This window comes from Monodon monoceros, unplaced genomic scaffold, assembly GCF_005190385.1.
Source record: "Monodon monoceros isolate NGI ecotype Baffin Bay Population unplaced genomic scaffold, NGI_Narwhal_1 Super_Scaffold_13, whole genome shotgun sequence".
Lineage (NCBI taxonomy): Eukaryota > Metazoa > Chordata > Mammalia > Artiodactyla > Monodontidae > Monodon > Monodon monoceros.
In genome coordinates, this window is record NW_021703769.1 from 81,379,062 (window position 1) to 81,404,989 (window position 25,928).

At 59.4% G+C, this 25,928-nt stretch overlaps 1 protein-coding gene across 8 annotated transcripts in view; it reads left to right on the forward strand.

The window, feature by feature from the left end:
• Positions 1-559: 559 nt before the first annotated feature.
• TECPR1 (tectonin beta-propeller repeat containing 1) overlaps positions 560-25,928 on the forward strand; it is a 28,077-nt gene continuing 2,708 nt past the window's right edge. For 4 of the 8 annotated variants that reach the window (XR_003793185.1, XR_003793187.1, XR_003793186.1 and 1 more), the window contains exons 1-24: positions 617-655; positions 1,738-1,812; positions 4,332-4,566; positions 4,983-5,561; positions 6,469-6,594; positions 8,817-8,991; positions 9,099-9,199; positions 9,752-9,853; positions 11,154-11,299; positions 13,969-14,324; positions 14,671-14,885; positions 15,409-15,564; positions 16,174-16,323; positions 16,412-16,569; positions 17,191-17,318; positions 18,236-18,338; positions 21,973-22,069; positions 22,144-22,223; positions 22,775-22,831; positions 23,261-23,441; positions 23,742-23,877; positions 24,676-24,768; positions 25,544-25,650; positions 25,798-25,917. Coding sequence is in view for 5 of the 8 variants with exons in the window: in XM_029220794.1 (XP_029076627.1) it covers positions 1,802-1,812; positions 4,332-4,566; positions 4,983-5,561; positions 6,469-6,594; positions 8,817-8,991; positions 9,099-9,199; positions 9,752-9,853; positions 11,154-11,299; positions 13,969-14,324; positions 14,671-14,885; positions 15,409-15,564; positions 16,174-16,323; positions 16,412-16,569; positions 17,191-17,318; positions 18,236-18,338; positions 21,973-22,069; positions 22,144-22,223; positions 22,775-22,831; positions 23,261-23,441; positions 23,742-23,877; positions 24,676-24,768; positions 25,544-25,650; positions 25,798-25,917 (3,612 nt within the window). In the remaining 3 variants the exon portion in view is untranslated. Of the gene's footprint in view, positions 656-1,737; positions 1,813-4,331; positions 4,567-4,982; positions 5,562-6,468; positions 6,595-8,816; positions 8,992-9,098; positions 9,200-9,751; positions 9,854-11,153; positions 11,300-13,968; positions 14,325-14,670; positions 14,886-15,408; positions 15,565-16,173; positions 16,324-16,411; positions 16,570-17,190; positions 17,319-18,235; positions 18,339-21,972; positions 22,070-22,143; positions 22,224-22,774; positions 22,832-23,260; positions 23,442-23,741; positions 23,878-24,675; positions 24,769-25,543; positions 25,651-25,797; positions 25,918-25,928 lie in introns of those variants that run through there. The other 4 variants (XM_029220795.1, XM_029220796.1, XM_029220797.1 and 1 more) reach the window with 4 other exon arrangements.

Consider the following 25,928-nt stretch of genomic DNA (forward strand, 5'->3'; position numbering starts at 1 on the left):
AACACAAGAGCCTGAACAAAACGGTGACCTGTTATTGCTACCACACCACGCCGTAGTCACAATTTCTCCCAAGAAGGTTAAAACTTTATGTGTACTCAGACATCTCGGTTAGATGGAAACCACCTAGACACCTGTTTCGATGCCCGAGACCAAGCGCCCAGAAGCCGGCTCCCCTCCCCCCTCCTCCAGTCCCTGCAGAGCCGCGCACCCAGGCACCTCCCTACCTGGCCCCTCTCCTCGCCTGCGGCCCAGAGAGCACACCGCCTGCTCCGGCAGGTGGACCTGGGGGTGGCGGGCGGTCTTAGGGGGCGACCAGCCGGGTCCTGGGGGGCGGCGGGCGGTCTGCAGGCCCGCCTCGGTACCGGGAGCGCGGGCAGCTCGCCCCATCACCGCAACCCCGAAGCTCAACTTCTTCGAGATCCCGGAAGTGGGCGGGCGTGCGACCCAGCCGAGACCCCACAGCCGGCTGGTGACGCAGCGTGCCGCAGCCAATCGCGCGCCTCCTGCGTTTGCGTTATTGCGAGGCCGGCCAATGGGCGCGGGCCTGGCTGCCGCTTCCTGCCCACAGGCTCGCCGGCCCCGGGGGAGAGCCTGCTCGCTCTGCCGGCCTCAGAGGCGCAATCGCCGCGACCCCGCCCTCCGGGCGCCGGCCCAGGTGAGTGCAGCGGCGGCCGGGAGGTGGGACGGGCGCCCCCGCCCCTCCGGACAGGTTGGGGCGGCGGAGGCAGCAGCAGCGTTTGCCCCACGCGCGGCGAGGTGGGAAGGGGCTGTGCCAGTGCTCTTTCCTGCACACCCGGCGGGTCGCCGTCCCCGGACCCCCACCCCGACCCCTGAACGTGACACCCCCACCAGCCTTTGCGCTGGAGTGACTTGGGAAGTGATTGGCGGGTGTAGAGGATCGAGCTGCGAGGAGCCCGTCTGTCCCTCTTCTGGGCAGTGGTGAGAGCAAAGCTGCTTGGCGTGGGATTAGCTCAGGCAGATGGTAAGGGCCCGGCGCTGAGATGCTACTGGTGGCCGGGCAGGGGACCCACCTGGCGCCCAAGGGCACGGAACCTGAACGAAACCAGGCCGACCGCCCAGATGATGGGAGCCGGGGGTTCATCTTCAGAGCTGGCGGCTCAGGGCACCTCCTTCCCTGTGGGAATGGAAGGACTCAACTAGCGTGCATGTCCCGCTGTTTTCCCCCACCTCTTTAAACCCTGATGTCGCCTTCCAGCAGCTCCCACAACTGGTAGGCAGTGAGCTGCTTTAGTAGCCAGGGTTTTCTCTGTTTGTTCAGGGGGTGGGTGTGACAGGGTGTAATAATAATAATAAAAAAAAACCCGCAGGAAATCTTGGGCAGGAAGCAGTCCTAAGGTGGCCTGGGAAGTAAATGCTTTAGGCACTCCCTTGGGACGGTGTCCCTCCCTGTACCGCACCCCGCGCTACTCCCTCAACCCCCACCTTCCCTTGGGTACCTTTACATCTATGAAGGGATCTGTTAATTAACCCGAGCAGAAAGGTAGATGACTCTGCGGGTGGTGAGCAGGCCTACTGAGAAGAATGACTGAAGGTCCACCTGGAATTCATTGTGCAGAAGTTCTTGGTGAATTGGAGGTTGCTTTCTCGGAAGATGTTGCCTCCCTCACTCCACCCCTAGAAAACAGAGAGATCCCAGGATCCCAGAATCGTGCAGCTTAGTGCTCCAACCTCCCATTCAAGAGTCCTCTGATCCAGTGACCCCATGTCCCTGGACAGGTCACCCCATCACCTCACAGCCAGGAAGTGGCCTGGGAGATCTTGGGACTACATCCTGGCTGGCATGGAAAGGAGGTGAGGCTGACCAAGGATGTCCACCTCGTGTCATCTTTAGGTGGGAAGTGACGGGTACCGGGATTTCCACACCAAAGGGAATTTGCAAACATAACCCCCCCATCTTTTCTCTGCAGTAGAGTCTTCTGGTAGTTGCCCAGAAGGCTGAAAGTACATCTATCTGCTTAGTCATTTCTCTGGAGGAAAGTGTATCCAAGTTCAACATCACCATTCATTGAGCTCAACATGCAGACTGAGCCTGACTTAACTGGCTACTTGTACAGTGACCTGTGAGCCAAGAAATACCTTTGAAGACTGTATTTATATTAAAATGTCACCATGGGAACCGACATCACGCCTCCCCCCATGTAAAAATCTTACTTTTTTCCCCCAACAATTTATGATAAGGATTGTCAAACATACAGCCAAGTTGAAAGAATTATACAGTAAACACCCACACACCCACCACCTAGATTCTACTATTGACAGTTTGCCATTCTTGCTTTATCACATATCTATCCACCTCCTAGTACCTTACTTTTAACCTTAAGTAACTGGTGACATTCAGCTTCCCTGGAGCCATATTTCCGTCTCTTAGCTCAGGGAGTGGTGGTGTGGTGAATGTAGGTGGCGGTGATTTTCCATAACTTTGAACAAACACCCACTTTGTGCAGAGCACTGGGAGATGCAGAGGAAATGAAGAGGCCGAAGACTCAGGCTGACCAGAAAGGGCTTTGAGTTTTTTGTTTTTAAGAGATAGAAGATAAGTGGCAGCTTGTGAGAGCAAATGGCAAGTAATAAAATGATTTCAGTAACACTCATTGAGTTCTTGCTGGGTACTGGGCTCTTTATTGTAGCTCTGTGCCTGTGTTATCTCATTCAGTTCTCACAACAGCCACATAACTGGGTTAGTCTTCCTTTCTTCCTTTCACAGATTAGAAAATCGAGGCACAGAGAGGTTAGTCAGTAGTGGGCTTTTGTTCATGCTAGAAAGTGGTGGGGCCGGGATGGTGTGGGTCTGGCGTGGTTCTGGTCACTCTTAGTCACGGCGTAGATGCTGCAGGGGGGAGAGTGGACCCTCAGGCCTGCCCAGGGAGGAGTGGAGGGGCATCTGGGGGTGCCACAGCTCTTCCAGGGGTCCCATCTCAGGCACCCGGATACAGATGCCAGTTTTCAAATGGCTTCAGAAGGCTAGCGTCCTGACTTCCCGTGTGTTTGACCTGGGCGTTGGGGCCCCGGGTGGAGGGATCAAGCTCCTCCACTCTGCCAGTCAGGCTCCCCACCCCCCACCCCCGTCGTCTTCCTCCACTTCCTGTTCTGGGTGTTTCCCAAAGCTGGCGCCTGCTCCACTTCCCTGCTTCCTGTTCTTTATCCTTCAGTCACTTCCTTCCCCGCCCGCGCTCTTTCTTCTCCGGTGTTTGTAAGACACACTTTTTTCCGAAAGAGCCTCATTGCTCGTAGCAGATGCTCCTGTTTCCAGACGGGTTCCATCGTCCGTGTTGTCATTCCAGTCGTCACGCTTTCTGAAGCGCCCTGGTGCCCCTGGCGGGTCTCGGGAGCAGAATAGCCTGGCTCCGGCCTCGAGGCGCCCAGGCTCTATCTCCCCATAGCTCTGGTTTCCGAACCAGACAAGCCGTGTCTCGCCCTGGGGCAGTGATGGGTCTTGGATGTGGGAGCCGCCCTGTCCGGCTGAACTGCTCACTGGAATTCCCTGCACTGCCCTCGTCCAGCTGCTCTGTTTTGCTGCCGTGGGCCTGGCCACGTGGCCCTGCCACGCCTCTAGGAGTTACGTCCCAGCAGCACTGTCAGCCCTGGGGTTGGGAGGGTCAGCGGTAGAGCATAGCCGTGACTCTGCCCACCCCCCGCAAATAAGAAAGGAAGAGGAGAGAAGAAGGAACCGGAGTGGAGAATGGCAGGAGAGGGGTCGGGGAAGAGAGGAAGGTGGTCACACAAGGAGGGTAGAGACAGTCCCCTCCCATCCCTGCCACGCACACAGCCACAGAGCTCTTGCGCGACCATACAGGGCGCTCGGGGGATTGGGGGGGGGGCGGTGCCGGGCCTGTGGGGACGCCCCACGAACGCACAGAGGAAGGTCACAGGGGGACCAGCACGAGGGGGTCCCTCTCCACTGTGGGGCAGAGGCCTCCCAGGGAGGCAGCAGGACGCATGTAGATTTGGGATTCATTAAATCTACAACTTTTCACTTATTCTTTAGACAAGAAAGATCTGAATGAACTATGACCAGATAATAATAACATTCATTAAATTGGGGGCAGTGGGTATTCGGATGTTACACGTTTTGTCCTCTGGACTTTTTTGTGTGTTTGAAAAAAAATCCCCATCACGAGAAGGGCGAAAGGCAGAGAAGAGAAAAGGGCCCTGGACTGCAGCTGGGCTCTGCCCCTGCTTTGCGGGGGGCCTTTCAGCCCCCTGCGGCAGGAGATGGTCATGGCCCGGGCTTCCTGCCTGGCCCGGCTGGCCCCGGGCCGGGAGCGGCTGTGGGTGCTGACCCTCGCCCTCCCGCCGCTGTTTTCCCGCAGCGCCGCGGCCATGCCCAGCTCGGAGCTGTGGGCGGTGGATCTCTTCGGGAGGGTGTTCACGCTGTCCACGGCCGGGCGGCACTGGGAGCTGTGCAGGGACGCCCAGCTGGAGTTCAAGCGGGTCAGTGCGGCCGCGCCGTGCTGCTGGGGCATCGCCTGCGACAACCAGGTGTACGTGCACGTGGGCGCCAGCGACGTCCCCATCCGCTGCCGGGAGGAGGCCTATGAGAATCAGGTGGGGTCCCGAGCGGCGGGCTTGCTGGGCTGGTCGCTCTGCCGGGAGGTAAGGGCCCCCGCACCCCAGGCTCCTGGCCTGTTCCCGCCTTCACCGCCTTCATTCTGCTGAGATCCGAGTGCTGCAGCATCCGAGTCATTGAGGCCAGAGACCCTGTGGGTCCCTATCCAGGCAGCTGGCCGGGTCCGCACAGGCATGGGGCTCCGGCCGGGTTCCAGGAGCCCAGGACGGTCGTGTCCCCCACTGCTCGGCGCGTCAGGTCCTCTGCCGTTTGGGACCGGACTGGGCTGCGGGCTCACGATGCAGAGCCAGGCCCTCTGCTCCCTTCCCGCCCTGGAGATGAGAGGAGGTCCCCACTGGCCTCGGAGAGGCCCTGGCCACCAGGCTTAAGGCTGGTCTCTGCCTCCGGCCCCCAGCGCTGGAACCCCGTGGGCGGCTTCTGTGAGACGCTCCTGCCGAGTGACCGCTGGCCGTGGAGTGACGTGAGTGGGCTCCAGCACCGGCCGCTGGATGGGGTGGCGCTGCCCTCGCCGCATTGGGAGTGGGAGTCGGACTGGTACGTGGATGAGAATTTTGGAGGGGAACCCACAGAGAAAGGGGTAGGTGCACTTGGGTCCCGCCGGGGCTCCCCTGAGGGGAGGGAGCGCCTTGGGCTCGGCCCGTCCCCCCAGTGCTATCCCCAGCACCCCGTGGCATCAGACCTCATCCTGGGCCCCGCGTGCTCCCCGCTTGCCGGACGGGATCCATGGGGACGATGCTTCGGGCCGCGCTGCTGCTTCTCCACCCCTCCTCCATCCTGCTCCCCCTTCCCCAGCTCTTTCACGTCCTTCCTCGAGAGCTTTATGGCCCCTCCCCCCATCTTGGTATTGCAGGGGTGGACATATGCCATTGACTTCCCCGCCACGTACACGAGGGACAAGAAGTGGAACTCCTGTGTGCGGCGCCGGCGGTGGACCCGGTACAGGAGATACAAGTCCCGGGACACCTGGGCCAAGGTCCGGGGTCCCGCGTGTGGCCGGGGGCCGGGGGCGGGGCCCAGAGCGCAGCCCTGTAGTGGGGAGGGTCACGTGGCCCTCAGCCCCACCCTCCCTGCCCTGCTCTGGGGACGCCATGCCCGCCCCGGGGCCTGGCCTTTCCTGCTCTCCTGTTCAAAAGGCTGTGGCCCTGGGCGGCCCTCGTTTGGGAGATGGCTGGTCGGGGAGCCGGGCCAGACCGTGGCCCCGGACGGCACAGAATTGTCTTGACCTGGTCTCCAGGCTGCCCTGTCCCAGACTCAGGCTCAGTCTGTGCACGTCTTCCTCCCCTGCCCCCCATCCCGCGTGGGAGCCGCTCCGGCTCTTGTATTTTTCCAGTGACCCACAAAAACCAGCTTAGGGACGCAAGGCCTGTATTGGGGTCCTACGTGGCCTCAAATGAGAGGAAGGCCACAGGCCCTCGCCTGACCCCTCTGCAGGGTCCACGCCGCGAGGTGGGGCTGCCAGCCCAGCCTGCCTGGCCCTGGGGCTGGGAGCAGCCTGGGAGCAAGGTGACGGCCAGTGTCACGGGAGGCCTTCACTGCAGGGCCGTGTTCTGTGATGGGGGGAGGGAGCCACAGCGGTCAGGCCACTGCAGAGCAGGGGCAGGAGTGACTCCTTGGGGACAGCAGCCCAGGCCTGGCGGCCAACAGGGGGAGGACAGGGCAGAGGGGGCCCAGGGCTGGGAACCCTCCATCCTGATGCTGCCGGCCCTGCGAAGTCCGCTGGGGCCGAGCTGGAGGACGGAAGGCAGCGTGCTGAGGGCCGGAGGGGAAGCCAGGGGTGGGAGTGTGCACGTCCAGGTGTCCACCAGGCGGGGAGCAGGGCCACCTCCTGGCCCAGGTGCCACAGGCACTGACCGCTGCTGCCTCACACCTCCTCGTTTCAGATCCCGTCGGAGGATGACCCCCAGCGGTTGCCTGACCCCTTCAGCGACATCTCTGTGGGGGGTTGGGAGATCACAGACGAGCCCGTGGGCCGCCTGTCCGTGTGGGCCGTGTCTCTGCAGGGGAAGGTGAGGCCTGTGCCCCCGCCCCCCCCGGCCTGGCATGGGAGGCGGCTGAAGGAGGCCGGCCGCAGGGAGCGGGCAGGAGAGAAGCTGTCGTCCACTGACCTCCCAGAGGTGGAGGAGGGAAGAGGGCTCTCTTCGGGACCCTCTCCTCGCCTCCTGTCCCCGCAGCTGGGGCTGCCCTGAGTGGTCAGCCTGTTACTGGGGTCCCCACAGAGTCCCCCTCCTGTGAATCCTGCTGTCCTGGGGACCCACGGGGTCCTGTTCCTCCCAGAAGCCTCTGACCTCCCACCGCATGGCTGCTCCTGGCCTGTCCCTCCTCTGAGCCCCTGGAGCACTGATGAGTGTCCACCCTGGGCTCAGAGGGCATCAATACTGGCTCTTCAGATAGAATCTCAGCTCCCTGCCCACTGCCTTGTGCTGCCTCCCACATGCTGGTCTCCAGTAGTATTGTGGATGGGTGGGTGGGTAGGAGGATGGATGAATAAGTAGATGGATGGATAGGGGTATAGATGTGTGCGTGTGGGTGTGTGTGGGTGGATGGATAAATGGATGGACGGTTATGTGGATGAATGCACCGGGAGATGGATAGATGGATGGATGAGCAAGTGGCTTGGTGGATAAGCATATTGATGAGTGGATAGGTGGGTGGATGGATGGATGGCTGTTGGGATGGGTGGGTGGAGGTAGCTGTGTGGGTGGGAGGAGAGGAGATTCTTTTCTCGGGGAGCTTGTGAACTAAGCAAAGGAATAAAACCCACTGCTGACAGAAACAGTGACAGTGGCACGGATGGGCCTGGGTGCAGGTGACCCAACACTTCGGCTGCGGCTGTAGAGCGTACTTCGTGACCGTTCAGTACCCTTAACACAAATGGACCAAAGTTCTCTGATTGGCTTTGGAGCAGCCACAGCAGGCTTTTATCAGGCTTACCTTCAGGTCCTGCTTGGTCTGGGCTTAGGTCAACCCGTAGTAGTTTTCTCTGAGCCACACTGAAGGGTGGTGGGGAGCTGGCCGGGGACAGAGCCCCCATCGAGGGGCCACGCCACCTGGATGCAAAGAGAGGGGAGAACGGGTTTGAGAACAGCACCAGGTGTGAGCCAGCGCTGCCCTGCATCACTCCTGCGGTCCGTAAAAGGTGAAACCAGGACCCGGGGCTCCCGGAGGAGCCGGGCAGACAGTTGGGCCCAAACCAGCAGGTAGCAGAAGCGGGGCTGCCAAGACCGGGTTCTGCAGTGCAGGAAGGCAGTTGAGCCAGCTGCTGATTTATTCACTGGATAAGGTGTTCGAAGAAGCACCCAGCAAACCATCACGTGCAAACAGGGCCCATAGCACACGCATTTGTGAGTGATGGTGATCATGGTGGAGGCTTATAACCAGTCTATTGTCTCTTTTGTCTTTGGAAAATTCTGTCTATGCTAAATCATTGAAAATGTTTTATTCATTATTATAAGTGAGATCATGTCACATAATTCACAAGTGTTAAGGCAGTCTGTTCAGATAGCATAGAATTTAAAGTTTACAAATAAAATTAGTATGAGTAATAAATCCCACTAACTAATAAAGAATTTTAAAAAGAAAAAAAAGGGCAAGGTGACAGGGTTGGGAGGCCTCATGGACCACGCAGCGATGTGCTGCCCCCTCCAGATGAAATCAGCCAGTTTGGGCAATAGGAGCGGGTGGCTCAGTCTTAAATATTTGATTATGCTCCCTGTCTTAAGGTTAAGGAGAAAAAGAAGTGGACGTTTTAGACATTCCTATGAAGGGGGCTTGGGGGTTTCCTCATCCAGCCGCTGGGGCCCCTGGCTTCCCCTAGAGACAGGTGTCCTGAGGGCATTGTGCCACTAGGGGGCGCAGGACACCCGGGCTGGGGCTGGAGTTCTCACAAGTGAAGCAGACGACAGAAGAGGTCTGTCCCCTAGGACCGCCAAAATCCAGGTGTCAGTGTTGCATTTTTTAGCAGGGGTGGGGGAGTCATCTAATCTGGTCGAGAATCCCGATGGCAGTGGGGGCAGGGTGAGCGAGATCTGGACAGTCCCGGCACCCTGGTCCCCAGTCCCCTGGAGACCCCGGTCCCCAGTCCCCTGGAGACCCCCGGTCCCCTGGAGACCCCATGCTTGGGCTGTGCATGGGCTGATGCAAATGCAGCCAAGCTCGGGCAGCCAACCCGGCCACAGAGCCCCGGCCTGACCCTGCCTGACCCTCCCCATGGGTTTCTCTCTCCACCCAGGTGTGGTACAGAGAGGACGTCAGCCACCCCAACCCCGAAGGCTCGTCGTGGTCCCTGGTGGACACCCCGGGGGAGGCGGTTCAGATCAGCTGTGGGCCCCACGACCTGCTGTGGGCGTCGCTCTGGGAGGGACAGGCCTTGGTCCGGGAAGGAATCAACAGGAACAATCCCAAAGGTGGGCAGCCCTGCACCTTGCGGAGGAGAGGAGGGCGGGGCCGCCCACCTTCTCCCGGGAGCTCCCAGTGATGGGGGCCACCTGCACTGTCTTCTGGGGCCGGGTAGGAAGTTCGTGGTCTGTGGTGGAGCCTCCCACGTCTGAAAACGGGATCCTGCACGTCTCCGCAGGAGTCGGTGTCGTCTGGGCCGTCACCAAGGACCGTAAGGTAGGACGGGGTCCCTGGCGGCTGGGTCCAATGGCTCTGTTTAACATTGAGGGTTGTGTGGTTTTTTGTTCTCGTGAGAGTGGTCCACACCCTTTGGAACAAATCCAGTGTCAGCCAGGCACCGTGCGTATTCTGTTGTTGACGTCACTGGTGATCTCCAAGATGTTTGGTGACCCCCCCAACGTTGCCTGCACCCCTGTACAAAGTGCAGAATGACTGTATTTACTGTGCAACAGGCTGTAACATTTCAAATAATCAGAAGCTAATTTTCTGAAGCCCTCAGCTAAATGAATGCCTCCCCTCTTCTCTATCCAGAGCTTGTCATTTTGACTTTATCAGAGGCAAGTCCAGTGAAGTAAGCTGATTTCGCATTGCTTCCGTGATCTCTTTCTAACCCCACGTCAGGGGCATCCTTTCTGCACAATGTGCTGTGCTCATCTGTGGCCTGAACCAAAGGACCAAATTATTCATTTGTTTTCCCAGGCCTTGAAAAAAAACCCCTTCTATTTCAGTGGCCCTCCAGGGAGGTGTGTTTATTTCTGACTTTCCCAGGTTTGGTTCCGAAGAGGCGTCAACTCTCACAACCCCTGCGGCACGAGCTGGATCGAGATGGTTGGAGAAATGATGATGGTGAACGTGGGGCTAAACGACCAGGTGTGTGTGGTCCGGAGCCTTGGTCCCCAGGGGTGGGGGTGGGGGGCGGCAGAGGAATCAGAATGGGGCCCCCCATGCTTCCCGCCATCCCTTTCCACTGGGCATGCTCATGAGGCTGGTACCGGAGGGCATCCCAGAACCTCTGCCCACTCCAGGCCCGCGAGGGCACCCGAGGGGGCTGCTTTCCCCCAAGTCCTGGAGCCCCCACTGTCCTGGGTCACACCCCCGAGGACCCTCAGAGCAGTGGTAGCGAGCACGGATCTGGGGAGGGACATTCATCCTGGAGACTGGAAAGTTTTGTTGAGAAATTTCAGGGCGAAATCAGATCACTGAGTACAGGACAAAACATCTTCCAACTTTGTAAGAGCAGCATCTTTTAAACATCACCTGCATGGTTCCTATCACAGCCTCTTTCTGGTAGATAATGTGGTTTGGCTAGTTTTAAGACTTAGGGTGTGAAGGTGATGCCTTTCCCGATGCTCTGAAAGCTCTTCCTGGGGGCGGGGGGGCTGGCCTTTCCTGTGTCTGCACACACTCCTCACCTGCCCAGGTGAGCTGGGCACGCAAGGGCAGGGGCAAGGGGGTGCCAGCTGGTGCCCATGGGCCTGAGCACGGAGGCCACGTGCGATAACCAAGTGACAGAGATGCCGTAGCCCCCCCCTCCCACAGCAAGGCCACCTGGGGCCACGGCTCCGCCTTCAGGCACCCCCAAGGCCAGGGCTCCCAAGGGGCTGCTCCCAGGCCCCTCCCCTGGGCCCCTCAGCCGCCCAGCACACTTTCCTTCCTCAGCGCCCACCCGGCCACCTTCCCCATAAAACTGAGGTCAGAATCAAGGAGGTTATTTTGCATCTTTAAAAGGACCAGGACCATCCTCTGGGTTCACTTGGGGAACAGCTCCCTTCCCACCAAGGCCACAGGGAAGCTGGGGACATGGGTGGACTTCCTGTCCCCGCACAGTGCCTACCGGCACCAGCACCTCCCCTGGACGCTGTTGTCCCAAAGGCCCAAGTCTGCCTGAGGTCGGGGAGCTAGGCTGGGTCCCTGCTCCTCCTGACCTTGGAGCCGCACCCTCCCCCAGCCCCCTCGGGGCTCCGCTTCCTGCATCTGAGTCCTGGACTCAGCTCTCGGCCACCCCAGCCCCTTCGCAGCCCACCCACACAGGCGCACCCCCCCACCCCCTGCCTGCATTTGCAGGCGTGTCCTCCAGACCGGGGGGCTCCCCCCACGCCCCCAGGGGAAGGGAGCCCCAGTCTGCACCCGCCTCCCCCCCCCCCCGCAGCAGCACCTCTCTCTGTTCCAGGTCTGGGGCATCGGCTGGGCGGACCGGGCCTTGTACTTCCGTCACGGCGTCACCCAGAGCGAGCTCAGCGGGAAGACGTGGAAGGCCATCGTCGCCGGCCGGGAGTGTGACGGCTCACACGCTGGCAGCTTGTCCAGCCTCCTCAGGTGATCAGGCGGTGGGGCTCCGCGGGGTCGGTCCGGGGTGGGGGGCCGTGTCGGAGGAGGCTGCTGCCCGGCCTCACCCCAGGCGGGAAAAAAGCAGGTCCCGACCCACGAGAGCCGCGGCTGTGTGGCCTTCTCCCTTCCTGTGCCTGGGGTCCTGCTCAGCCCGAGGTCGGGGGCAGCACGCGGGAGGCGGGAGAGGGCAGCTGGGCGAGGCCAGGATGTCCTCCCATGTAGGGGCTGGGGGCTGTCCCAGAGCAGGGCTGGCCTGTTGGTCCTGAAGCCTCAAGGTCTGGGAGACAAAAGCCTTCTTTGCGGGAGGATGCTCAGGCCCCTGTGTTAAAGGAAGGCAGAGAAGAAGATGGAGGGTTTCTAGCCTGGAGAAGAGGCCCTGAATTAAGACACGCACCAGAATCACCTGGAGAACTCGTTCCCGAGGATCTCCACGCCCCGCCCCCAGAGCTACTTTTTTGAGATTTTGCATGTCTTGCAAGGTCCCAGGTGTGCTCCTGCTGCAGTTCTGGGGACCACGCCTTGAGAGCCCTGGGGTTAGAGCATGTGGACCCATCCCAGCCCTGCCCACTGGCCCTTAGAACGCAGGCAGGTGACTTAGCGTCTCAGCTGGGGGCGCCACCAGCGCTCACCTGCCCGGTCATGGGGCCCAGGGCCCTCGGCACAGCACTCTGCAGCCGGCTGCCGTCCGATTGCAGCTTGGGCCCCCCTCAGACGCTGGTCCACACCCTCTGCTCCCCCAGCTTGGTGGTCAGCGCTCAGCTGCACCGTCAGCCTAGAGATGCCCGGAGGCTGGCCAGGCAGGGTTTGCTCACATTCACCTGAGAGTTTAGGCTCTTCAGCTGGTCGTTCTCAAAGGGAGCAGCACATTGGGATCAGCTGAGAATTTCCAGAACCACTGACGCCAGATTTTCATGACCTTGGGCTTGGCAGTGGCTTCTTTTTATATATAAATATATATATATATTTTAACATCTTTATTGGAGTATAATTGCTTTACAATGGTGTGTTAGTTTCTGCTTTATAACAAAGTGAATCAGCTATACATATACTGGCAGTGGCTTCTTAAATATGACACCCAAAGCACAAGAAACTAAAGAAAACATAAATCAGACTTCATCAAAATTTTAAAATTTTGTGCATCAACGGACACTATCAAGAAAATGAAAAGACAATCCACAGAATGGGAGAAAATAGTGGCAAATCATATATTTAACAAGGTCTGTTATCTAGAATACATAAAGGGCTCTTACAACTCAAAAACAAAAAAATAAAACAACTCAACTCAGAAGAGCAAAGGACTTGAATAGACATTTCTCCAAAGTAGATATACGAGTGGCCAACAAGCACAGGAAAAGATGTTCAACGTCGTGGGACATGAGGGAAATGCAAAGAAAACCACATTAAAAAAAAAAAAATCCACATGAGATACCACTTCACACCCACCAGAATAGCTGTAATCAAAAAGGGAGACAGTAACAAGTGTTGACAAGATGTGGAGAAATTAGAACTCCCCTGCACTGCTGGTGGGGTGTAAAGTGGGGCAGCCACTTTGGAAAACAGTCTGGCAGTTCCTCAAGAAGTTAAAGATAGAGTCACCATAGGACCCAGCAAATTCACTCCTAGATAGATACGCAGAAGAACCGAAAACATGTTCAAACAAAAATTTGTACATGAATATTAAAGAAGCACTATTCACAATAGCTGAAACGTGGAAACAATTCAAATGTCCATCAATGGATGAATAAAACATAGTGTTATCCATGCAACGGAATATTATTTAGCAATACAAGGGAATGAAGTGTTGACACATGCTACAGCACGGATGACTCTTGACATCTTACAATAATTGACAGCAGCGAGTCACAAAAGGTCACATGCCGTACGATGCCGTTTATATGAAGTGTCCAGAACAGGCGAATCCATGGAGACAGAAAGCGAATTCGTGGTTGCCAGGAGGTTGGGGGAAAAGAGGAGGCTAGAGAGTGACTCCTTAATGGGTACAGGGTTTCTATGATGAGATGAGAAGGTTCTGGAAATTGGTAGTGGTTGCACAACATTGTAAATGGTACATTTTACATCACATGTATTTTACGATAAAAACTAATAATACTGCCAGATCTCCACCTAACATTGATTTGGTTGGTCTGGGTGTGGCCTGGGGACCTTTCAGAGTTCCTGAGGGTGGGACTTCCCTGGTGGTGTAGTGGTTAAGAATCCACCTGCCAACGCAGGGGACACAGGTTTGAGCCCTTGTCCGGGAAGATCCCACATGCCGTGGAGCAACTAAGCCCCTGCGCCACAACTACTGAGCCATGCTCTAGAGCCTGCGAGCCACAACTACTGAGCCCTCATGCCACAGCTACTGAAGCCCACGCACCTAGAGCCCATGCTCCACAACAAGAGAAGCCACCGCAATGAGAAGCCCACATGCCGCAACGAAGAGTAGCCCCCGCTCGCCGCAACTAGAGAAAGCCCACATGCAGCAACAAAGACCCAACGCAGCCAAAAATTAAAAAAAAAAAAAGTTCCCAGGGGTTCCAGCTCCCTGGGGAGCAGGTACTGGTGTGTGTGGCACAGAGAGGCCATGACTTGGCCAGGGGTCACACAGCGCATGGTCCTTCCCCGAGGGAATCATGGGTCTGCCCCTCTCCTTCCAGCGCCGGCTGCTTCTTTGGCGACGAGGTGAGGGGTGGTGGTGAGTCCCGTGTGCCAAGCGACTCGGAAGCCAAGAGACCGGGGCCTGACCCTGAGCATGACGTGGAGGTCGCCGGCCCTGCCTCCGCCCCGGCCGAGCTGCCCTGGACCAACATCGACCTGAAGGAGCCCAAGAAAGGGCCCAGCCATGCGGCCGCCGACTTTCCCGAGGCCACCAACCTCTCCTCACTGGCACTTCTCCCGCTGGGCCTGGAGGAGCCCGACAGCGCCAACTGCCACGCGCTGTGGGCCTGGGTGTCCGGAGGAGGCTGTGCCGTGGAGGCCCACACCACACTCAAATGGTTCACCGTCCACTCGGGTAAGGGCAGCGGCCCAGCGCCCCAGAGGGTGCCCCAGGGGAGGTGGGGCAGGCCTGATGCCCCCACCGTGCTCAGCCCATCTTTCTGGAGCCTTCCAAGACCAGTCCAGGCTGTCAGGAGGAAGAGCGTGGGCCTGGAGCCCCTTCCCTCCCCCTGTCCCAGCAGTGGTGGCCATTCTAGGCTGACCTGGGGGACATCAACTTTCCCATCAGGGTGAATGATGGGAGGGAGGGCTCACGGGACATGTTACAGAGATGGTAGCTTTCTAGAAAGAAAGGGCTGGTGAAAAACAGAGCAGAGAGGCCTGGCCTGCTGCCCAGCCCTGAGGCTCCGACCGGCCCGCAGGCCTGTCCGCCTCCATGCAGATGCTCTCGCTGTCCATCACGCCGGCCCAGACCGCCGCCTGGCGGAAGCAGATCTTCCAGCAGCTCACAGAAAGGACCAAGCGGGAGCTGGAGAACTTCCGACACTACGAGCAGGCCGTGGAGCAGGTGGGCAGTGCCCGGGTGCACTTTTTCCAGCACACATTCATTGAGCACCTGCTGCATGCCAGCCCTGAGGTAGGTGGGAGGGACACAGATGGATGCAGCCATCCTTCTGTCTGTCCATCTTGGATGTGAAGCCGTCCCCTCCAGGCCCGTGTAGAATCAAAGATGAAGCAATGAGTCCGTTTGTTGATTCACTTGCCCTCAAGAACTCCGTGCGGGCCCCACTGCATTGTAGGCACAGAGGACCTGGCTGCGTCTCGGGTGGCGTGGGTCCCGGCTTTGCCGCTGACTCTCTCTGATATCAGGCCAGGCACAGAACCTCCCGGGCCTCAGTTTCCCTATCCAGAGCATGGGGTAACAGTGCCGATCCCACAGACTGTTTGAGAATCATAGAATTCGCTGGCTCAGGGCCTGGCGGTGTCTGATGGCGTCACTTCTGTCCTTAGGGTGAAGGGGGGTAGCCAGGAGGGCCGGGCAGGAGCCCCCAGTGTGGCAGTGAAGGGAGCAGAGTGGCCCCGGGGTGCCGGGGACTGGGCCGGAGTGTGGCGCCCCAGGGCCTGCCTGTGACCTGTCCCACCGTCCCACTGTGCTGCAGTCGGTGTGGGTGAAGACGGGGGCCCTGCAGTGGTGGTGCGACTGGAAACCCCACAAGTGGGTGGATGTCCGTGTGGCCCTGGAACAGTTCACGGGCCACGATGGGGTTCGGGACAGCATCCTTTTCATCTACTACGTGGTCCATGAGGAGAAGAAGGTGGGTGGGGGCGCCAGCGGGGAGGTGCGGGGGGGGGTGTAGGCGAGGAGGGAGGTGCAGGGGTGGGGTGTGTAGGGGAGGGGGGAGGTGCAGGGGGGTGGGGTGTCCCAGGGGAGGGGTTGCAAAGCCGGGGTGCAGGAGTGGGCACGGGACACGGGCCCCGAGATGCTTGGCCCAGGACAGCGTGTGGCATCTGCAAAGCACCCGTCCGCGGTGGCAGCAGCCGGGCAGTGGCCGGCAGGCGTGTGCCGGCCTCACCCCCAGCAGCTGTTGAGGGGCCCTCATGTTCCAGATAAGCAACCAGGCTCTGGAAACAGAGCCGCCCCCTCCGGGGCTGGGGTTTGAACGCAGTCAGTCTGGCTCTAAATGCCCTCGTCCACATCGAAAACATCACTAAGGCCCTTGCTCACGAGCAAGGCCTCCCCATCAGAACCTGCCACCCACCACTAAACCCCGCAGGCCTGGGACCCCCAGGGGTCGGCTCTCGAATCAGGGTGACCCAGCCGTCCCCGTCGCCACACCACACGAGGGCTCCACCCAGGGGCCCGAGGCAGCCCCAGCCCTGCGGGTTCCCCGGTGACAGCCCTGCTGCCTGTCCTCTGCCAACAGTACATCCACGTGTTCCTCAACGAGGTGACGGCGCTGGTCCCCGTGCTCAGTGAGGCCAAGCACTCCTTCGCCGTGTACACCCCCGAGAGGACACGGCAGAGGTGGCCTGTGCGCCTGGCCGCTGCCACCGAGCAGGACATGAGCGACTGGGTGAGCGGGCAGGGGTCCCGCGGGCGGGCATGAGGGAGCCTCGGTCTTGGGCGCCCAGCCTCGCTGACCGGCCATCCCCTCGCCGCAGCTCGCCCTGCTCGACTTGTCCTGCTGCGAGAGCCGCAGGGTGCACGGCCGCCCCTCCCCGCAGGCCATCTGGTCCGTCACCTGCAAGGGGGACATCTTCGTGAGCGAGCCCAGCCCAGACCTCGAGGCCCCCGAGCACTGGCTGCCCTGTGACCAGATGTGAGTTGGCTGCACCTGACGGAGCTGGGGATCTGGCCCAGAAGGTCACCCAGAGCCCGTGAGGACCAGGGGGACGTGGGTGAGGCTGGGAGGCCCTGCACGGGAGGGAGAGGGGATGTCTGTCTGCCCTTTGCTCGTCCGCTCTTGGTGGCCCTGTGTGCCGGGCGCCCAGTCGGACGAGTTGCCTCCGGACAGTGGCAGGGCCTCTGCTCGCAGGAGCGCGCCCCAGGTGGCAGCTGGACCCTGCACTCCAGGAGGCCGTGCTGACCCGAGTGGTGGCCCCTCCTGGTCTGGCGTGACGCGCCCGTCCCAGACCCCAGGGTGCAGGGGGGACTCAGGCTGCTGACCTCGCTCCCGTCTGCATAACTCCAGGGATCAGGGGCTCTTGAAGCCCCCGCTCGCTGGGGGCCTGACCGGCTCCTGCACCAGCTCAGGGTTCGCCTTAGCTGGTTAATTCCCAGTGGGAAGCCAGGCGGGTTCCCTTGTGCTCAATAGAGCCTGTCATTGGAGGCCGAAGGTGAGTGAAGCAGGACGTCCGGGAGGCCACGGAACAGAGGGGTAGCCGCTGGAAAGCCCTGCGGGACAGTTTCTCCCCTCCCCTCCCTCCCTCCTCATCTCCAGGTTCTGGCGGCAAATGGGAGGCCACCTGCGGGTGGTGGAGGCCAACAGCCGGGGCGTGGTGTGGGGCATCGGCTACGACCACACGGCCTGGGTGTACACGGGTGGCTACGGCGGAGGCTGCTTCCAAGGTGAGGGTGGCAGGACCGGCTCCCCCAGCCCTGCCCCCAGCCTCCCGCACGGGCCGGTCCCCCCTCTAATCCCTGGCTGGCTTCCCTACCCCACGCCGGAGCCGCTGCGCCAGTATCGATGCTCAGCTGACAGCTGGCTGACAGGTGACCTTCACCACTGCCAACCTCCAAATCCCGGGGCCAGCGCAGAAAGCGTGAGAGCCCAGAGACCAGGTCTCGCCCCCAGTGGGCCTTCCTGGGCACCCATTGCTGAGCTGGAGGCCGTGAAGGTTCTAGAAAGACAGCCGCCAGGGCCAGTCTCCTGATTCCCAGGCCCGGATTCCAGCTCCCCTTTAGATGGGTTGTGCCTTAGGGGACGAGAGCTTGCTGAACCCCTGGGGGCTCCCCGAGTTGTGGAGGTAGGGTCCCTGTGTCTCCTACTGGTAAACAGAGGCAGAAACAAACACCGAAGTGGGACATTCCATGCCCCAGCCCACACGCCCCACAGTGGAGGTGGCTAATCCTGTAGAACTGTGGTCCACTGAGACCCCAGGAAGGCACATCCGTGCAGGTTTAACAGCTTCCCTGTTTGTGAGGCAGGAATTACTCTTGTCCCCGTCCTACAGGTAAGGAAAGTGGGGCTCATGGGCTTACACGAGGGGTCCAAGTCACCTTTGTTAGTAAGGAATGAGCTGGGGGGGCCTCACACCTGCCCAGTGCCAGGTGAGTGGGCTGGAAGGTGGGGGAAGAGGAGCAGGTGAGAATAGGGCGTGAGGTGGAGGAGTGTCAGATTCTTGCCACCAGGACATGCAACCCTGGGTAACCCCAGAGGAGCTCAGCCGGCCTGTGAATCCTCTCGGCCCTCTCTTCCCGCCTGCTTTCACCTGGTCGGGCAGGCAGGTGTGGCCTGGGTCCAGCACCCTCCTCTCCACCCCCAGGCCTGGCCAGCAGTACCAGCAACATCTACACGCAGTCGGACGTAAAGTGTGTCTACATCTACGAGAACCAGCGCTGGAACCCCGTCACGGGCTATACCAGCAGGTGAGCCAGTCGCGCGCCCGCGGAAACAGGACCGAGCTGAACAGGCGCATCTGCTGTAGCGGGAGAGCTGGCGTCTGGCCCCAGATGTGGAACTGACTGGATCTTACCGCTTAGCAGGATTTTCTCCCTTAAAGTATAATGCGTATTTTAAAAACTCGCTTACTGAGAGCATGACATACATAAAGTGCGTGAAACATACACATATACGTACATACGGTGAGATGTATCTAAATATGTTGGTATGTCCATATATATCATTGAATTTTCACAGATCAAACACCAGCGTAATCACTACCCGGGTCACGAAATAGAACATCGCCACCTCCCTCCCCATCCCCGCTGGTGCTTTTCTGAGTGGGGTGGTTACTTAACTTTCTTACAAAGTTGTGCTTAATTGAAGCTGCTGAGAACATCACAGCCTCCACCGAAATTATTTTAATTCTCCAAATGTGAGGCTTTGGGACAAGACCGTCAGTACGTTGTGTTTGGTGCAGAAGCGGGACGCTCTAGAAAATCTAGATTTCCTGCCCACTCAGCACAGAAGCGTATTTCTCATACCTTGTCCTGGGGTATTTGGTTCGTTTGTTTCAGAAAGCAAGCGAGTTGTGGTGTTTCTTACCTCTTAAAGCCACTGCAGGGGTTTCGGCCGGCCAGAACAGCGGTTCTCAAACTTGAGCCTCATCCAAGCTCTGCGCTGGGGCCCCTCCCAGACTTGGCCCTGTGGGTCTCTTCTTTCGACTGGTCCCATTTCATATCCTGTATAATAAAACTACGATCCTAAGTAGAGAGCTTTCCTGAGTTCCCTGAGTCGTTCTAGCAAACTATCAAACCCGAGGAGGTAATGAGAACTGCCCCCCATTTGTAGCCAGTTGGTCAGAAGTGCAGTATGGCTGGTATCTCAAGTGGGGGCGGTCTTGCTGGGGACCGTGCCTTTACCTTGTGGGGACTGAGTGGTGTTGCAGTCCACCCAGTTGGTGTTGGAATTAGCCAGTTCTCTGCAGTGGGTGGACCTGTCCACACTCTCACAGGCAGGGCACGCCCCACATCTTTGCTGGTTTCTTATGTTTTAGACACACTGATGAGCGTGTAGTAATAGCTCCTGTTTCCAGTTTCTGCTTCCTGGGGGCTAATGGGACACAGCACCTTTCAAACATGTACTGGCACTTGGATACCCTCCTTTGTGAAATGCCCCTTTGAGTCCTTGTCTCATGTTTTGGTCGGATGATCTCTTTTTCTTGATTTGCCAGTGCTCTTTACATATGAAGGTGTGAGCCCTTTCTCTGTTATTTCTCCTGTTCTGCAGCTTGCTTTTCACCCTGTTAGTGGTGACTTCATTATTAAATGTAGTCCTGTTGATCATCCTTTTCTTTACATAAAGATGGGGCCTTTAAAAAAACCTCTTAAGAAATCTCATTAACCCCAAGGGGATTAATACATCCTTCTATCTCTGGAACAGCAGTCAGCAAACTTTTTCTATAAAGGACGAGATAGGAAATAGTTCAGGTGTGGTGGGCCTTAGGGTCTCTGTAAGTGACTCGCTCTGCAGCTGCCGCTTGAAAGCAGCCACGTAAACGAATGAGCATTGCTGTGTCCCAATAAGACGTTATACCTGGACACAAATTTGAATTGCGTAGAATTTTCACGTGTCACAAAGCATTATCCTTCTTTGAATTTTTTTCAACCCTTTAAAAATGTAAAAACGACCCTTACTTTGTAGGCTGTGCTGAAACAGTCCTGATTAGGCCTGTGAGGCGTGTTTTTGTCCACCCTGTTCTGGAAGCTTTATTCCTCTGTCTTGTCCATTTAGGTCTAGAACCCCCTGGCCTGAACTACTTGGTATATAAGGTGAGGTAGGGGTAAAGTGTTTTTGGTTTTTTACTCTCCAGTGACCCACACCATTTATTGAAAAGACTGTCCTTCCCCCTTGCATCACAGCGGCCACCTTTGCCTTAACTCCAGTGTCCATGGGGGCAGTGGCCGTTCCCAAGCCCTTCTCTTCCGTGCGGCTTTGGGCATCCTCGTGCTAACCCTACATTGTTCCAGCTGCCGTCCCTTTATGGGAAGTTGTCAAAGCCTCTCATCTTCTTCATCTAGCTTTGGCTCTTCCTGGATCAGTTCTAGGTGAACTTTAGAAGCAGTCCTCAAAAGCTCTTGGGGTCTTGGTCAGGATGGCCTTGGATCTATAGGTCAGTTTGGGTAGAAACGTTATCTCACATTCCTAAATCTCCAAAATCTGGACGCAGTTCATACCTCCATTTATGTAGATCTTTAATTTCGTATTAATAGGGTATAGGGTTTTGTGATTTTCTATAACGGGGTCTTGACATCTTCTGTAAGTGGTATTTCATATTTTTGAGTCTATGATAAATGGCACAAACTTTTAAATTTCCTTTGTGTTTTCAAAATTGATGAAAGGAAGAAATTTCAAATAACATGAGGAATAAATTCGAATCCCACCAACCAAAAATAGTAGCCACTCTCCGCATTTTGGTGTGTTTCCCCCTGCCCGTCCCCAGTGTGCCCGCATTTGCTGGAGGCAGGGGGACAGTCAGACATGTACAGATGGCCTGTGACAGCCTCCCAATTTGATCCCCGAGGGTGGACCTGGCTTATCTCACCCCTCCTCGGTCTTGGACATGTAGACTGTTTGTGACCTTTTGCTGTCGTCTGGACAGTTTAAAGGATTTCCTCGTGTGTAAATATTTGCGAGTCTCTCCGTTCACCCCAGTAACTTAGGGTTTGAGCCCTTCTAAGGGAGCTGATAGACATTGCCCGCATGTGTTCTGGAAGCCTCCGCCCCGGCTGTGTGTAGGGTCCACACGGGATGCTGACCTGCTTGCCTGTCCCCTTCCTCCTCACTCCCTGCTTGGTCCTCGGGAGAAGAAAAGCAGCGCCGGGCTCCCCAGCCCGTGTAGAGATGCAAAGCCAGGGCCACAGCCGCCCGCGGAGACCACCGTGCGCTGTGTGTTGCTGGGAGTGTATCAGTCAGCCGGGGCTGCTGTAACAAAACACCACGGGCTGAGCGGCTTAAACAGCAGACGCTTATTCTCTCCGTTCTGGAGGCCGCGGAGTCTGAGATCAGGTGTCAGCAGGCTTGCTTCCTCCTGAGGGCCCTGGGGAGGATCTGTTCCGGCCTCTCTCCTGGCTTCCGGGGGCTTCCGGTGTTCCTTGTCTGGTGACTCAGTTGTCACATGGCCTTCTCCCTGTCTTCACGTCGTCTTCCCAATTTGGGAAACTTGGGTCCAGATGTCCCCATTTGGTAAGGACGCTGTCCTAGTGGACTGGGGCCCACTAAATAACCGTCTCATCTCAACTTGATTCTCTGCAAAGACTCTATTTCCAAATGAGGTGCCACTCATAGGCACTGGGGTTGGGGCTTCAACGTCTTTTCGGGACACGATGACCCACATCATGAGAGAACAAGGTGTGGGGTCCCTCGGGTGGGTGGCCTGGCTGTGGTTGGTTGGCACCCGGCCCCCGTGTGATGTAGGGTCCCCCCATTGCTGTCCCCGCCCTGGGGCCATCCTGTTTCCGCCCTCTTGCCCCTCCAGAGATGCAGCCGTCCCAGGGGCCTGGGCAGGGGGGCCGTTCTCCCCTCTCTCTGGTGTCACCTCAGCCCTGTTGTCCTGCGCAGGGGTCTGCCCACCGACCGGTACATGTGGAGTGACGCCACGGGCCTGCAGGAGTGCACCAAGGCCAGCACAAAGCCCCCGTCCCTGCAGTGGGCCTGGGTAAGCTCCGGGCTGGGGCTGGGGCGGGAGCTGCAGTGGGGGTGTCTGCCCGCACTGACCCGCCCATCCCCCAGGTTTCTGACTGGTTCGTGGATTTCAGCGTCCCTGGGGGCACGGACCAGGAGGGGTGGCAGTACGCCAGTGACTTCCCTGCGTAAGCATGTCTCTCTCTGCGTGGGGAGGGGGCCTCAGGGGGCTGCGACCCTGAGTGTCAGGCCCGGTCAGCCAGGCAGAGTCCCTGCCCCCTGCCCCACAGTGCAGACCCTTCACGGTACACAGTTCATGTCCAGATGGAGGATGGAGCCGGGCGAGACTGAGCCAGGGCCTGAGCCTGGCTTCTGAGCCCCAGGCTGGTTTATCCTGGACTGATCCCCCTGCTTTGGCCTTGGGCCCTGAGCTTGACTGCTCCCCAGAAGCGTTCTGATGGCGCCTGGGGGTGGGGAGGGCTCAGAGGCCCCTTAGCTAGAGCTCACCCCCCAGCTGGGCAGCTGCCAGCCCCAGGGAGACCCCGCAGGGAGGCCCGGGCGGGGCCAGAGGCATCTGAAGCAGGAGGACGGTGTCCTCCCTTACCTGCTGCCCCCGAGCCCCCCCTTCGGCTCGCACTGAGGGCTGGGCTCTGTAACTCCTGGGGAAAGGATGTGCGTGCAGTGTCACCTTCCAGAAACTTCCACGGCATGGTCTCAACGTCAGCTTCTTCCTCTGCAGCTTGTACCACGGGCACAAAACCATGAAGGATTTCGTCAGGAGAAGGTGCTGGACCAGGTAAGGAGGGAGGTAACTGGGGGGTGCCGCCATGCCCCTCCCTGCCTCGGCCTCAGTCCCTGTGGAAGCAAAGGGGAGGTTAGAGGCGGGAGGAGAAAAGAGGATCAAAGTAAATGTCAGCCCAGGAAGTGCCCTCGGGCTCCCAGTGCTGTTTCTGAAGAGTCTGTTTTCAAGAACAAACAAGACAAATGTTGGCAGGCTCTACAGGACCCGCAGGATGGGAGGAAGGCCCGGCTGGGGTTGGAGGCCAGGCAGGGGCGGACGGCGTGAAGGGTGGTGCCCACCGGCTCCTCTGGGGGGTCGGAGGTTGTGGCCCCAGCCCTCCCCAGGGCCAGGGGCCTGGCTGCTCCCTTCTGTCCAGAGCAGACGGCCCTGAGGCTCACGGCGGCATCAGGGTGCCCGGGGCTTTGCTCTCTTTCTGCCGCACAGAAAGTGCAAGCTAGTGACCAGCGGGCCCTGGCTGGAGGTGGCCCCCATCGCCCTGGGGGACGTGTCCATCATTCCAGAGAGCCCGGGTGCCCACGGGAGCGGGCCCGGCATCGCGCTCTGGGCCGTCAGTGACAAGGGGGACGTGTTGTGCCGTCTGGGCGTGTCCGAGCTCAACCCCGCGGTGAGCACCTTGTGGGACCCAGGGCCTGCCCACCTGCCAGCCCCCTGGAAGCTCTGGCGGATTCTTACCGAGATAGGGCTCTTTGGTGGAGTCGGGCAGGGATCAGGCCTCCCCAGGCCTCTGCCCAGGACATTCCCTGGGACCGGTGGACACCGTTCGTGGCCCGAGCGGTCGCCAAGCCCTGCGGGCAGTTGGAGCTGAGGACGTGAGCTGGCGTGAGGAGCCGCCAGCTCCCGGAACCCGGGTGGGTGACAGAGGCGGGGCCCGGCCGCCCTGAGTGTCCCTCCTCCCCGCCTGCAGGGCTCCTCCTGGCTGCATGTGGGCACCGACCAGCCCTTCGCCTCCGTCTCCATCGGGGGCTGCTACCAGGTGTGGGCCGTGGCCAGGGACGGTTCCGCCTTCTACCGTGGTTCCGTGTCCCCGTCCAAGCCGGCTGGTGAGTGCCACCCCTCGGGAGGATCTCCACCTGCCGCCACCGCTGCCATGTTGTGACGGGCGCCGGGGGCGGCTGGAGCTGCTTCCGCTTCCGGGGAAGCCGGTTGACGGGTCTCCGTGTAGTTCAACAAGCATTTACCGAACACACCTGTGGACCAGGTGCAGGGGCCGCGCTGGGCTCCCCCCAGAGGCCGCCCTCCTCCGCTGGGACTGACCCAGGGGTGGTCACCTGGCAGTGGGGCTGCCCTTCACCACCCTTGGCCTCCTGCCCCTCGGGGACGGCCCTGGGCACCGGCACAGCCCGTCCAGTGTCCACCCTGGCTGCCCTCCGGGAGTGCAGGCCGTGTAGGCTTGTTCTTCTCTGGACTTCTGGGCAGTGTCCGGCACAGGGATGGATGGACCGACGGGTGGGTGGGTGGGTGGTGGCTGGCGCATCGCCACCCTCCACGAGGGGCAGTGGGTTCGCACAGTGGCCCTGAGGCTGAGTCTCCACCGCATGCTGGGCCGGGCACCTTCCTGTCCCTGTTCGGGACAGCAGCCCATCGTACCCCACCGTCTGGAAGCTGCCACAGCCTCGGGCGGGCCCTGGGGAGGGCACTGGGCAGGCCGGGGCATCGAAGGGACAGCAGGACACAGGTCAGCTCGCGCTGGGCCCTCTCACACTTGTGGTCCGGCCAGCCTGGGGACAGAGGCCAGCCGCACCCGCTCGACCCCGTGAGCTGCAGGGGAGGCCACGTGCTCCAGGAGCACCGGGGTGACAGTTTCGGTGCTGCATCCCAAATCCAATCTCCCATCGCAGGCGACTGCTGGTACCTCATCCCATCTCCTCCCAAACAGAGATTGAAACAGGTGTCCGTGGGGCACACAGCGGTGTTCGCCTTGGATGAAAACGGCAAGTGGTTTCTGATCCCCAGTGGTCACCAGGGGAGGTTTGGGGTTCCCTGAGTGCCCTGATGGGATGAGACCAAACCCTCGCCCACCCCAGGCCCCAACATGAGACCTTCGTAAGCCCCATGAGAGGCCGCCGGCCTGAGGTCAGCCTCCAAGCAGGCCCCTCCCCTGAGTCATGCAGGGTCGGGGGCCACCAGCCCCCCCAGGTGCTCTGGCCTGCCTGCACCTCGGGAGGAGGACCCGGTGCCAAGGCCTGGGAGCATCTTCTAGACGGTGCCATCCAGGCCCGTGACTCAGGAGCCCCAGGGCAGCTGGGGCTGGCAGAGGTCACCTGCCCAGCCCAGGCCATCCCTGCCCCACCCCCGTGCCGCCTCCAGCCAGCTCCGCCCGTGCCCTTTAATGGTCTGTAGTTGTTGTCCCAGCTGAGCAAGGCGAGGAAAGGGCGGAATCGGGACTGGAACCCAGGGATTTTATTCCACACCAGGTCTCTTTATTGTTTAAAGAATTCCTTGTCCTCGGTTTCTCATGCATAGAAAGCAGACGAGGATGCCAGCCCAGCACAGCGGGGCAATTATGAAGTGAGGGGGAGGCAAACGTGGGAAGGGCAGGGCTGGCTACGGCCAGGGTCTCTCCGGCTGTGGGTCAGCAGGAGCCCCGGGCAGTGGGGGGGATGCAGAGGGAGACCCCCCTGTCTCGTGGTCAGACCTCCCGGCCTTGCAGACCCCGAAGTGGATCCCAGCGCTCGGGGCCTCACGGTATCGGTGCTTCTCTCCTAGGGAACCTGTGGTACCGCCAGGGGGTCACACCCAGCTACCCGCAGGGCACCAGCTGGGAACACGTGTCCAACAACGTGCGCCACGTGTCCGTGGGGCCCCTGGACCAGGTCTGGGGCGACAGGGGCGGGGGGTGGGTGCTTGCCCTGGGGTCGGGGACTTGGGGGGATCCGGGTTTCTGCTCTGGTCTCCCCGCTGCCGTCTCCATGGTCCCCCTGCAGCGGTGGGGCCGGGCCTTCAGTGGGTCTGCATTCCAGGTCTGGGTCATCGCCAACAAAGTCCAGGGGAGCCACAGCCTGAGCCGGGGGACTGTGTGTCGCCGCACGGGTGTGCAGCCCCTGGAGCCCAAGGGGCAGGGCTGGGACTATGGCATCGGGGTAAGCAGGGC